This window comes from Muscardinus avellanarius, assembly GCF_963383645.1.
Source record: "Muscardinus avellanarius genome assembly, chromosome: 13".
Lineage (NCBI taxonomy): Eukaryota > Metazoa > Chordata > Mammalia > Rodentia > Gliridae > Muscardinus > Muscardinus avellanarius.
Genome location: NC_137799.1, coordinates 19,442,276 through 19,456,326, shown reverse-complemented (window position 1 = coordinate 19,456,326; position 14,051 = coordinate 19,442,276). Strand labels below are relative to the sequence as shown.

The 14,051-nt window shown below is 42.9% G+C and overlaps 2 protein-coding genes across 6 annotated transcripts in view; one reads left to right on the top strand and one right to left on the bottom strand.

The window, feature by feature from the left end:
* ASTN2 (astrotactin 2) overlaps window positions 1-14,051 on the bottom strand; it is a gene marked incomplete at both ends in the record, with an annotated part of 976,717 nt that overhangs the window by 220,171 nt on the left and 742,495 nt on the right. The gene's annotated exons all lie outside the window — the stretch shown is intronic.
* On the top strand, window positions 8,680-10,686 carry TRIM32 (tripartite motif containing 32; the record flags this gene model as incomplete). The annotated part of the gene is made up of 1 exon (XM_080709365.1): window positions 8,680-10,686. The coding sequence occupies exon 1, from the start codon at window positions 8,725-8,727 to the stop codon at window positions 10,684-10,686; it is 1,962 nt and encodes a 653-aa protein (XP_080565491.1). The 5' UTR covers window positions 8,680-8,724.

The following is a 14,051-nucleotide window of genomic DNA, read 5'->3' as shown; positions in this document are numbered from 1 at the left end:
ACAGTGCCAAAGTGTCGGGACATTTTTTTTTTCTGGAGTCAAGTATTCTGGGTTAAAATTCTGGCTCTGTCTCTTCCTGACTTTGTGGTTTCAAATGAATTACATAACCTCTCCATGCCTTTGCTCTTTATCTATAAAATGGGCATAGGATTATTGTGAAGATTGAGAGAGGTAAATGGAGTACCTAGTGCCTGCTACATAGGAAATGTTCAAAATTTAGTAACATTTCGTCCTTATGTCTACTTCTTATTCAGTTTCCACAACAGCCCTTCTACGTAGGTTTTACTCTATCCAGTTTTACGTAGAGGAAACCAGGCTTAGGAAGTAACTTGTCTACGGTTCCATAGCTGGAAATGGCAGAGTTAGACGCATGTCCAGATTCCTGTAGCTATGTTTCTCCTTCATTGGTTCTCTGCTGCCACCTGCTTAGTTTTATTTTCTTAGCACCTTGATGAAAAGATTTCTGAGTATCACCGAATATTAGATTGAACTCTAAAGGGGGTTAAATCTCTGATTAGGTCTGGAGGAGCTCTGGACTTTGTTCTTGATTTGCTCTCACAGCAGGACCAGTGGATAGGTAAGGGGAGAAGCCTGAGGATAGCAATCAGGATGAGGTGCAGGGGACTCCAGAGGGAAGTACACAGGCCACTGGCTTGGGAAAACGCCTCATAGCAGGGTCCCAGGCTGAAGGTAAATTACTCTGAAAGAGAGTAACTACTTTTCTGAATGATCTCTTCTGGGTTGCTTTTCTGTGGGAAGGAAGAGTGGCATGGGCTCTACCCACTCCAAGACTAGCTACAGCATGCTGAAGCCATTTTAGAAACAAAGCTAGACCAGATCCCTGGATGAGAGGCATATCTGGAATATCAACACATACACGCCCCTAATAAAAAGTAGTGGGGACCCAAGTTAGCTTTGGAGTCAGAAGCTTGATGTCTAGACTTCTTACTTGGCTGCTTAATTTTTATGTGACCTTGGTCAAGCACTTGTCTTGTCAGCCTTGTTCTATTAAAAATACAAATAACACCGGGCATGGTGGCGCATGCTTGCAATCCCAGCATCTGGGAGGCTGAGACAGGAGGATAGCGGTTCACAGACAGTCTCAGCTACTTAAGGAGGCCTTCTGCAACTTAGTGAGACCTTGTTTCAAAATAAAGAATAAAAAAGTAGGGTTGGGGTTGTAGCTCAGAAGTTGAATGCTCTGGGTTCCATCCCCAGTACCGCAAAGAATAGTAGTAGTAATAATAATAATAATAATAAATTTATTTAGTGCTTATTATGTGCATTATTTCAGTAAATCCTACCAGTGATTGTGTTAGCTAGATGCTATTCTTTGTTTTGTATGTGAGAAAACTAACAAGTTTAAAGAGCTTTTACTAGAAGGGCTGTAAGCCCAGTTCTGTCTCCTAAATTTCATTATAGTTTTATTAGAAGAGCCTTTCCAACACTTAAGAGCCCCTGGGCCTATGTCTGGAGAATGGCTGGCAGCCAAAAGTCTATGCGACTCTTGAAGGGGATCATTTTCCACACACTGCTCTTCGGCCTTTGTGACACTCCCAGCACCGTGTCTTTCCGGTTGAACAATCAGATTTAAGTCATTCCTAGATGCCTTTACCAACCTCTCAGCCAGATTCTGCCTGGAGGTAATGGTAGTCGAATGAGCTAATGGTAGTCAAATGAGCTAGGAAACTATAACCCATCTTCCAAGTCAGTGAGCTTTTATGCCTAGGAGTTGAAAAGTGGGCATTTGGGCCCCTTCTGCTACTTGCTGACTTTGAGACTTTGGACAGATGACTTTTCTCTGAGCGTAATTTTATGAGGAATAGTAAATAACACATCCTTCACGTAGATCTGAGAACAAGAGTGCACATCCTTCACGTAGATCTGAGAACAAGAGTGATGTGCAAAAAATGCCTAACACTAAGTAATAGTTTTGTTTGTTTTTTTGTTTTGTTGTTTTTTAACAAGAGGTAGCAATCATAAGACAAACGTAAAGCTGGAAAGGACCTAAGTCCCTGGTTCTGCTAGATTCTAATGACCCTCAAGTGGTTTTTGCCAGTATTCCCTAAATTCCTTATGCCTTCTTGTACTTTCCCAGTATCTGCTTCTTAATCCTTTAATTAAATAAATTAAAAAAAAAACCTCATGGTGAATAAACACAGATTATATGCAGAGAAAGAAACTATTAGGGTTGACTGGGTTGAGTTTGAACTCTCCTAAAAACAGGCTGTAATTGACTTGTTCTTATCTTGTATTTGAATCATATTAACAGCATAAATATTACCACAGTGTTTGTAGAAGAAGCAAAGGAACATTTCCTGTTTGTTTTTTGCTTCTAGAGACTGAACTCAGGGCCCATTGACCTATACCCCAGACAAGGCAACCTTTTTAGCTCTTGCAAATTTTGAGGAAGATAAACAACTTAACTCCCCCACTCTCAGCAAACCGGGTTGTTGATTTAACCTGTCTTAGACTTAATTTAAAGTTTCTTTTTTTCACAAACATTTCCTTCTGAATTGTTATTTATGTATCCCTCAATAGTATAACTTTTGAGCATGCCTGTGTCTCCCTAAAAACCCCTACTTGTTCAGTTTACCTTAGCATTCTCCAGGTACCTTAAATTCCTTCGAAAATCAAATTTTATCAGAATCTTCTTCCATACATGGGATTAGGTGAATGTGAGATGGTAACCTCACTGACTTCTTTCTAGTTTTGAGTGACCTTTGTAGCTGAAAGATAGTTTTGCACTTGATTAGCATTCTGTTAAAAATACATGAGGAATAAATAGAGTTTAGAAAGCTTACAGAAACTGGGCGTGGTGTGGCTCATGCTTTTGATCCTTTTTGGAGGATCACATATTGGAGGGCAGCACATGGTTACTTATCAAGACCCTGTTTCAAAATAAAGTAAGGCTGGGATTGTAGCTCAGTAGTAGAATGCCCCTGGCTTCATTTCTCGGTAAACTCTTTCCCCTGACACACAAGAGAAAATAAGAAAGCTGACATAAAATGAAATATAATAAACCTTGCAATAAACTCAGTCCAACCAGGGGAGTGTGTTAATAGTAGAATGGACCTTTCTATCTTATAAAAGGAAATATAGTGTTTTACATGTCTAGTTTTTAGGTGAAAGCTCTGTTCATGTCTGTTTTTCTCCTAAAATTCTATCTCCAGTACCTTTTTTAAGACTCCAGTTTTGCTTTTTTTTTTTTTTTTTTTTTTTTGGCAGTACTGGGATGGAACCCAGGGGCATTGTACCTCCTAACTACAACCCTAGTTTTTAGCCTTCTTATTTTTGAAACAGGGTCTCACGGAGTTGTGAAGGGCCTCACTAAGTGGCTAAGGCTGTCCGCGAAACCTCAATCCTCTGGTCTCCACCTCCTGGATGCTGGGATTACAAGGGCGCATCACCACACCCTGCGCTTCCAGTTTTGCTTTTTGTCTAAGCTTATGGCCTAAGCCAATATGGGTACAGTAGACCTCTAGAGAGCTAGCCCTTTATAGAGACTCAAGCATTGAATGAACATTTGCAATTTGGGGTCATTTCTAACTTTTGAATCTAAGACTAGGTAAACCATCTCTAAGAAGGCTTAGAACTTTTACTATATGAATGTTTATTTCTGGTGCCTTAAGTACAGTCTGCCCATTGAAAAATGCCTGTTCATTTTTTCTCTGCTGGGTGGTGGTGGCAAATGGCAGTTGTTGCTATCGTTGCTAGTGCTTCTAATAATAACAGTTACTGTTTTCTGCACATTAATTGCATACCTCGATTGGTACTGAACCGAGTGCTTTAAAGCTATAATCTCATTTAATCTTTATGACAGTCTTGTGAGGAACATACCATTTTAAAGCCCCTTTTCATCAATCAGCTGAGAACCAGGGTTAAGTAACTTGCCTAGCTCTCCTAAGTAGTAGAGCTGGGATTCCAACCCAGAGTGGCTGATTCCTGAAAACACCTTCTTAGTCTGTAATACTGCTTACTTCCATCTCTTGCTCTGCCATATGAAGTATGTGTTGCTACTTTCCTTTACCTGGATTCAGTTTGGTCATTTATCTTACTCTGACATCACTACTAACTCGAACATTCCATATTCAGTGTCTTTGAGGAGGAGCTGCAGCAGTTTGCTTTTTGGTCAAGAAAAGTTGTGAATTAATTTATTTATTAGTTTCTAGAGTGGTGGTTTAGTATTCTTAATCAAATCCCTCCCGAACTGAACAGTCTTTTAATTAATCTTTCTGCGCCTTTATATTTCATGATGGGGGCATTATGGTGCACGCTTGTAATTCCAGCATTTGGGAGGCTGAGACAGGATGATCGCGGTTCGAAGACAGCCTCAGCTACTTAGTGAGGTTCTTTGACAGCCTCAGCTCCTGCTTAGTGAGGCCCTTTGCAACTCAATGAAACCCTGTTTCAAAAAATAAAGAATAAAAAATTGGGTTGGTGGTATAGCTCGGAGGTAGATTGCCCCTGGGTTCTATCCCGTACCACACACACACACACAAAGAGTTATATTTCTTGATAGGAAAAGTTCATCTTTTAAAAATTGATTTAAGAAACTTGAATTTTTTGTTAATGCTAGTACTAGTTGGTAGAGCTATTCCTGATTGTTGAGGTAATTATGGTAAATAGTATCCTTTCATTGCATACCTACTGATATCAGGCTGAGTACTTTACAGACATTATCCCTATTTATCACAGTAATCGTTTTATAAACTAAGAAAACCAATCTAGAGAGGTTAATTAACTTACCACTGCCTGACAGCCTGTGAATGACAGTGCTAAGATTTTATCCTATTCTCTCTGGCCTCAAGGTTTGTTTTGCTTTGTTTACTTGTTGCTTTTTCTATACCCTGGATAGTATTTCATGAACTGGGGAAAACCAGTAGTGAAAAGAGGCTAGGCTGGGTTATAATTATAGAGCGTTCCTGAGTCTTATGGCAGCTAGACAAGACACAGCTCAAGAAGTATATCCTCTTCAGGAACAAAAATCAGAGTGCCAGTATAGGTATGGGATGTGCAGTATAAATCATTACATTGGAAAGGAAGGGTGTACGCTGAGGTTACATGAAGTGCGAGGGAGTTAAGACTCTGGTACACGTACTCAACAGGTAACATATTAAGGAGAATACGAAGGCAGCCAAAATCATAAATAAAGTATTTTGGGGTTTCATTCTGGTTAGTCACAGGTTTTATAGCTGGCAGAAAACGAGTAGCAGACATAAAGACCTGGGGTAGTAAAATAATTCCTTTCACTTGTGTAGTCTTTTCAGGGAAACTGATGTCAAATTGAGTTCCTTGTGCGTCATTCCCACTATTAACAGGGATGAGCAGATGTGTTCTTCTAGAGGAGAGAGCCTGCACCTGCCTGTCTCTGAGTTAGAATTCAGGCAAAGAACCTTCTGAAAGTCATGTTGTCAGGCTGTGGAGAGAAAAGAAGCAGTGCAGTCTTTTTCTAGATCTAAGGCTCTCCATATCTGATGCTTTAGTGATGGAAACATCTGATGTTTTAGTGAGGGAAACGTATGCTTCCCTGGCAATGCAGGGCAGCTTCAGGACAGGAATTTCTGACATCCTCAGAGAACTTGGTGAAGCTGTAGACAGCTGCAGTAATCTTGGGTATGGATGTAGGCATAGTAAATTCAGTTTTTAAAACTGATGGCTTAGGGAAGCAGGAATCTTTTTTGATTGTAGGAGGTGCTATGATATTCCAGAAAGCTGGGCAAAGAATTTGCTGGTATTTTTACAAATTGGCAGACTTGTTCAATTTGTTGCTCTGCAGCGCCAGCTCTGGGAAGAACAGATGTCCCTGCACGTTGTAAGGTAACATGCTCTGGATCCAAACACCAAATGTTACCCTGAATCTGTTGTCCCAGATGATAGAAGAGAGACTGAAACTCTTGATTTAGGTTGAGAAGGTTTGCATGGATTCCTAAGTTGAGGTTTCTAACAGTATTTCAATACTATGGCCCCAGACCCATAGCCTTTTATGAATTCAGGCCTCACAGTTTCATTTATCCATATGCGCCCTTTTTGGCTAATGATATATGGTCATTTATTATTTTGTTTTGAGACATGGATTTGAGTCATAAAAGGTTGCAAGGCTGACATGTGGGTGTGGGTCACTCAGCTAAAAAGTCTGCCTAGCCCACTGCATATCAGCTGAGTCCCATAACTACAGTATTGCTCCTTCTTCCTTGAGAAAATTATGTGTTACAAGGCAGCATTATCCCAGAAAATGGTCTAGAGAATGCTTATGGGTAAATGTTACATGACAGCTAAAGAAAACAAACTTGTAGTGTTCTGTTAAACAGAGTAGAGATACCTTTCTACTCTGCAGGGGACTGCACCATGCTTAGCTCTGTAACCTTGAGCCATGTTTTCCTGAACTTTAATTTTCTCACCTGTAAAATAAGATAATAAAATATTACCTAATCCATACTTTGATTATGAGGATTAAATGGCATTAAGCATATAGAACACCTGACTTGGTAATTAGCACATAGTAGGTGCTAGATGAACACTATATGAAATCCCTTATGGTAACAAGATTTCAGGAAGGTAGAACTGACATTATTTTTAATTTTTTAAATTTTTTTGCGGGTCTGGGGATGGAACCCAGGGGCATTCGACCTCCAAGGTACAGCCCCTGCCCTCTTATTTATTATTTTTCATTTGAAACAGAGTCTAAGTTGTGGAGGGCCTCACTAAGTAGCTGAGGCTGTCCACGAACCTCGATCCTCTGGTCTTAGCCTCCCAAATGCTGAGATTACAAGCGTGTGCCACCATGCCCGTCTTAAAATTGACTTTAGATGCATCTTACATGTCTGTTGCTATTTGTTGGATCACATTCTATAGATAATTATACTCTTAGAGAAAGTTGATGATGTAGGCTATCTTAGCTAGCCTCACTGTCCTTAATTATTATTACTATTTTTTTTTTTTTGTACTAGGGATTGAACTCAGGGGCATTCTACCTCCAAGCTACACACCCAGCTCTATTTTTTATTCTTAATTTTGAAACAGGGTCACACTTAGTTGTGGAGGGCCACACTAAGTAGCTGAGGCTGGCCCTGAAGCTGCAATCCTCATGTCTCAGCCTGTCTCAGCCTCCCAAGCACTGAGATTAAAAGCTTGCGCCACCACACCCAACTGTCCTTAAATTTAATTTGGCCTCCCTCCCCCACTTCCTTGGAAGTTGACCATCTGCAGATCACAAGACTGCACGGGTGCAAGATAGGATTTGCATTTAAAAAAGGCTGTATTTATCCACGCGCCTCACCTTGCTAGATATAGGCATTCTAATTTTGGGTGTAAATTGGCAACGTCACAAGCCTGCAGAGCACTGAAATTTCTTTACGTCTACTTGCTGAGCATATGTAGTATCAAGGAGGGTGGGAGTGTTCGTAATGCATACTGAGTGAAGCAGTATTGGGGTATTCCAAGCTAGAAATAAACTGCCTCAATATGGAATTGCTTTTTTTAAAGTTGTCTAGGCTGGCTGACTGAGCTCTGCGCCTCAGCCCTATCCATCATCCACTAGTTGAAGTTCTAGAATATTGCTTAGATGCATCTTCTGCGTTTCTGCCTGCTACTTCATTCAGACTTCCCATGACCTCTCCCCAGCTATTTTGCTGTAGCTTCTAAATTAGTGTCTTGTGTCTCTCACCACCACCATTCTAGCTTTGAGCATATCAGTTTCCTGCTCCAAAACATCCCTTGCCTCACCTTGCCCTTCAAAACAAATTTCAAGAGTCACATTTTAGCCCTAAAGACCTTTGTAAGCATTTCCCAATTTGCCTTTCCAAACTTTTTACTCTCTTTCTCCTCTGTACTCTGACACAATTTTAATCTAAAGAGAAGAATAAAAGAAAAAAAAACAAAACTAAGGTACAAGAATTTTTCAATGCCTAGCCAAATTTTGGTGTTCCCTACTCTACATATTTCACTTAATGCACACATTATAATTATCTCTATTTCTCTGGATGATGTGATAACAAACTGTATGACACAATATAAAGGCTTCTACACTTTTGCCTCAAATGCCTTTTTTTTTTGTTTAAAAAAACCTTTATATCTCATTCTTTCATTTCTTTCACAACATACTTAAGAGTGTGACCACTTCTGGACAGCCTTTCCCACAGAATAGTTTGGATTTGTCTACTTTAGTCCCAAAGAATATCTTGTGGACACTCATACCTACTTCTTTAACTCTATGTAATTTTTCCTGGGCTGCTCTCCTAGTATAAGTGATACGTTGTAAACTATAGAAAATATAGTTACTCACTATTGCAAATATGCAATTTGGCACGTTCTTTACTAAGGACATCAAATGGATCATGTTATTTAAGCCTTACAATAGCCATAGAGGGTCGATGCCTTTGTTATATCTATTTTACAGATGAGTGATGAAGAAACTGAGCTCTAGAAAATTAGGTTACTTCCTGAATGCTCACCCAGGTGTAATGCTTTGGCTGTCTTGTTTCCTTGCATGTCACCATCATCTGACACATAATAGGCCTCGATAAATGTTTGTCAAATAAGTGAATGACTGAACGAGTGAGTGGTCACAGCTATTCTGTAGATGGTTCTTGACTGATGTTATATAGGCAGCAGAAAATGAACAGTGCTTTCTTTTTCTCTTTACCAGGAAGTTGACTCTCCGGGGCATGAATATTAAGCTGTTCCATTCTGGGCTGTGCTAGCAGGACCCTTCCAAGAAGAGCCATGGCCACAGCAGCGGCTTCTCACCTGAACCTGGATGCCCTCCGGGAAGTGCTGGAATGCCCCATCTGCATGGAGTCCTTCTCCGAAGAGCAGCTCCGGCCCAAGCTCTTGCACTGTGGCCACACCATCTGCCGCCAGTGCCTGGAGAAGCTGCTGGCCAGCAGCATCAATGGTGTCCGTTGTCCCTTCTGCAGTAAGATTACCCGCATCACCAGCCTGACGCAGCTGACGGACAACCTGACAGTGCTGAAGATCATCGACACGGCTGGGCTCAGTGAGGCCGTGGGGCTGCTCATGTGCCGGGCCTGTGGGCGGCGGCTGCCCCGGCAGTTCTGCAGGAGCTGCGGCTTGGTGTTGTGTGAGCCCTGCCGGGACGCAGACCACCAGCCTCCCAGTCATTGCACGCTCCCCGTCAAAGAGGCAGCTGAGGAGCGGCGTCGGGACTTTGGGGAGAAGTTGACCCGTCTGCGGGAGCTCATGGGGGAGCTGCAGCGACGGAAGGTGGCTTTGGAAGGTGTTTCCAAAGACCTTCAGGCAAGATACAAAGCCGTTCTCCAGGAGTATGGGCACGAGGAGCGCAGGGTCCAGGATGAGCTGGCGCGCTCGCGGAAGTTCTTCACAGGCTCTTTGGCTGAAGTTGAGAAGTGCAATAGTCAAGTGGTCGAGGAGCAGAGTTACCTGCTTAACATCGCGGAGGTGCAGGCTGTGTCTCGCTGTGACTACTTTCTGGCCAAGATCAAGCAGGCCGATGTAGCCCTCCTGGAGGAGACAGCTGATGAGGAGGAGCCAGAGCTCACAGCCAGTTTGCCCCGGGAGCTCACCCTGCAAGACGTGGAGCTCCTTAAGGTCGGTCACGTCGGCCCCCTCCAAATAGGGCAGGCTGTGAAGAAGCCCCGGACGGTTAACATGGAAGATTCCTGGGCCATGGAGGCTGCGGCCTCTGCTGCTTCCTCTTCTGTAACTTTTCGGGAGATGGACATGAGCCCCGAGGAAGTAGTTGCCAGCCCAAGGGCCTCGCCTGCTAAACAGCGGAGTTCTGAGGCAGCCTCCAGTATCCAGCAGTGCCTCTTTCTCAAGAAGATGGGGGCCAAAGGCAGCACTCCAGGCATGTTCAACCTCCCAGTCAGTCTCTATGTGACCAGTCAAGGCGAGGTGCTGGTCGCCGACCGTGGCAACTACCGTATCCAAGTGTTTACACGCAAGGGCTTTTTGAAGGAGATACGCCGAAGCCCCAGTGGCATTGACAGCTTTGTGCTCAGCTTCCTTGGAGCTGATTTGCCCAATCTCACTCCTCTCTCCGTGGCCATGAACTGCCATGGGCTGATTGGTGTGACTGACAGCTATGACAACTCCCTCAAGGTATATACTTTGGATGGCCACTGCGTGGCCTGTCACAGGAGCCAGCTGAGCAAACCATGGGGCATCACAGCCCTGCCATCTGGCCAGTTCGTGGTAACTGACGTGGAAGGTGGAAAGCTTTGGTGTTTCACTGTTGACCGCGGAGCAGGGGTGGTCAAGTACAGCTGCCTCTGTAGTGCTGTGCGGCCCAAGTTTGTCACCTGTGATGCTGAGGGCACCGTCTACTTCACCCAGGGCTTGGGCCTCAATCTGGAAAATCGGCAGAATGAGCACCACCTGGAGGGAGGCTTCTCCATTGGCTCCGTGGGCCCCGATGGGCAGCTGGGCCGCCAGATTAGCCACTTCTTCTCGGAGAACGAGGATTTCCGTTGCATCGCTGGCATGTGTGTGGATGCTCGCGGTGACCTCATCGTGGCTGATAGTAGTCGCAAGGAAATTCTCCATTTTCCTAAGGGTGGGGGCTACAGTGTCCTTATTCGAGAGGGGCTTACCTGTCCAGTGGGCATCGCCCTCACTCCAAAGGGGCAGCTGCTGGTCTTGGACTGTTGGGATCATTGTATCAAGATATACAGCTACCATCTGAGAAGATATTCCACCCCTTAGAGGATGAAAAACATCAGTGTCTTCTGCTCCCAGCCATCTTTTCTCCCTTAGTCTGTGGTAGTTGGCAGTACTATAGAGTAGACTTGATCTGTGTGCTAATTCCAGCTGGGTTGTCCTAGAATTTTAGAAGCTCTGATTTTTAGTGATTGTTCTCCCCCCATCCCCTTCCTAATTTTAGAGCTTTAACTGAGGCATTACCCTAAATAGGACACATATGGTGTTAGCTGAAGTTTCACTAGACATTAGGCACTTCTAAGGCTTCAATAGAGAGGGCCACTTTAGCATTTTGCCCCTGTATTTGAAATCTGTCCCTGTATTGAATCCTTGTGGAGTTTCTCTTTTAGGCTGCGATGCCCCTCCCTGGTCATTTGTTTCCTTTCTCTCAGAATGTGCTTCATCTGAGAATTTCTCTTGGATACTGGATGCATTCTGTGTGCATGCCCCAGTGGAATCTGCTCCCTTTCGGTGACAGTCCAGACAGCATATCCCGGTAGCAATGTGTCTCAGGTTTGATCCCCTTCACCACTGTGGAAGCACATGCAGGGAATGGCACCAAGGGATAGGCATAGTTCCTTTGGAAGGCAGTACCTTTTGGCTGGGGGATTTGTGCCATCTCAGATGGGTCTTGACTCTAGTTGGTTAATGTACCGAAGACCTCAGCCTGGAAACTGTTTGCCTTTTAAAGGAGCATATGTACTGGAAGTACGCCACAGCACAGGAAGCGAGGGATAAGCAAACATACATGCCGATATCATTAGCAAACTTGATACGTCTGTAGGGCTCACCAGTTTAAAGTCTTTCCACTGACTGACCTGTGCTAAGAGTTGTCTCGGAACTGTACAACACAGGCCAGGGCCAACAAAGTGGGGATGCGGACATCTATTTTCATTACTAAAACAACAGAACCGTTGCGTGGTTACTCTGTATTTTCCTCATGTGAGTGCATACTGTATGTTTCAGGGTTTATTTCAGTTCTTCTATCAAGCATTAAATAATTGATAACTGTTTCTTCATCACTGTTGTTCATGTCTTTTTTAATTGAATATGGGATTTGGGAGGCAAGGAGAGGAATAACTTGTACTGTGATATTTTGCTTCTTTATCTGAGGCTGCATCCTTTGAGTGCACAGAGATCTACCCAGGTCAACACTCAGCCAGAAGTACCATTCTAACAAAATGATCCAGTTCTCATTCCGACATTCATCTGACTCAGCCCCCAAGGCTTAGAGTCACTAACACCGGGTTCAAAATTAAGTTTCCACAATATGTTTAATACTTATAATCCAAAAAAGGAAGATAGTCTTATACATTTAGGAAGGCCAGAGTTGAGAGAATTTGTGACTCAGCGATGCAAGCTTTACTAAGCAACATATCTTGCTTTTCAGGTGCAGGGGTGATGCCGAGACAGAGCTTGCCCCTTGCTTATACAAAACAAGATTTCTACCCTGAGCTACTCAAAATTATTTTTTGGTGGCAGCGCGCCACCGCCACCCCTTTAGCTTCCATTGTGATAGGTGCCCAGAGGATAGGTAAAGAGGTAATTAAGGTGATGTCGAACTAGTTTGTCTTGCTTTTAACCTAGCGAAAGCTCCATGTTGTGATTACGAAACTGCATCTGATTTTCAAAGATTGTGTAATTGAGAGGAAATTGATCCAATTAAAAGTGCCTCACAAGTGACTCCACTAGTTATTAGAGCCATTTTTTCCCTGGTGGCTCCCAGCAGCAGGAGACCTGCCTCTGCTGTCAGTGGGAGACTTGCTGAAGCAATAACAGAGATTTTTGCCACATGGTTTGCAGTAGAGAAATGAGTGTAATATTGTGGGCCAGCTTGGGGTATCGGGGGCAGGAATACCCCTGTTACCTGTGCTTTTGGGAAGCCATGTTATCACTGATTGGCATTTGTCATTTACAGCCACCCCATATCTAAACAGTCTTGCCTCGGCCCTCAATTAAAGAAGATGTCTGCTAGTTTAAAGTGTGGAACCTGAATGTTTTTCTTTTTCCTCTTTGATGTGAATATTTTAGGCTATGTTTAGTACAGTCAATTTTCAATTATCTGCCATGTTGACCAAGTTGCAGAGTCTGGCCCCAAGAAACTGATTTGTTCAATTATAGTGGTTGGGTCTTTGGTCCTTTAAAGCAGCAGTTCTCTAATTCTTACAAAGTCATACATTGCCGGTCTGACATGTGAAATACCAAAAGGCAGCTGCTGTGGTTGAAGCAGGTTTGTGAGAGTAGAACATAGGCTACACTCTTCCCTCTCCTCACCACACCGGGGCAACCACTGCAAAACTCTTGGGAATCCACAGAACACTTTCTGAAAAGCACTAAAGTGCAGCACTGCTACTCAGTTTCATCTCGGACAAGTCATTTAACATTTTGTCTTCTAGAAAATGACACTTGTGTCCAGGATGGGTGTGAGATAACATATTAGGAAAGGGTCCAGTTCTAGAATACTCAATAAATGATGGGTTTTTTTTTATATTTCTTCTATTGAGTTGCTCAAAAGAGTGCATGGTGGTGTGACTTCATCCATCCATGCCAAACAGTACTTTCCTTCCTGCCTACTTTCTTGTTTCACAGGCTTCTATTTGGCAATAAAAACTTTCCTTGGATATCTCTTCCCTCTAGTCACAAGTCTCCCAAATAAATCTATTCACCTTTTACTTTCTATTATTTTATGTTTCTATTATTGTATAAGTCACTGCATTGTTTTCCTGTGCATCTGAGCTTTACTGGGCTAATAAATCTGTATTAGCACATAATAGGGTGCTAATACCCAGTATGTCCTTGGTTGCTGAATTCACTAAGTTATCTACCAAACTTGATGGGTGACTCCAGTAATCTGAGGCGTAGAGCAGAAAACCCTTTTAAAGGCGTATATAAAAGCCAGTGGTATAAAAGACGACTGAATTAGGTTAGTTAAGCCTCTGCTTCCCTCTGTCGTTCTTACTAATTATATAGAATTTTAAATATTGGAGCAATGATTCGTTCAATTTTTATTGAGTACCCCATGTAGGCTAGGCACTCTGCCAAGTGTTTAGAAAAGAAAAACTTAATGAGAAGTGATATTAATGCATTTGTGTTTTCATATTATTTGATAATCTTTCTTATCTAAAGTGTTTGAATCTAGTGCTCTGTTGCTCTGTACTTCAAAGGCTGTGTCCATATGACTGCAAAGATCAATCTTCATGTACCCCTGAGACTGAGATAGTCTGTAGAGTGGACGGTCTCCATTGTTCCAATCAGTAGGATAAACGTGGCCTGAGTTTCACAGTGTTATTGTGGGCACAGCAATCAATGCTAAAGTAGTTGTACTTTGCATCTAGTGCTAATTGGTGGACTTTTAAAAGTGAAGTGCTACC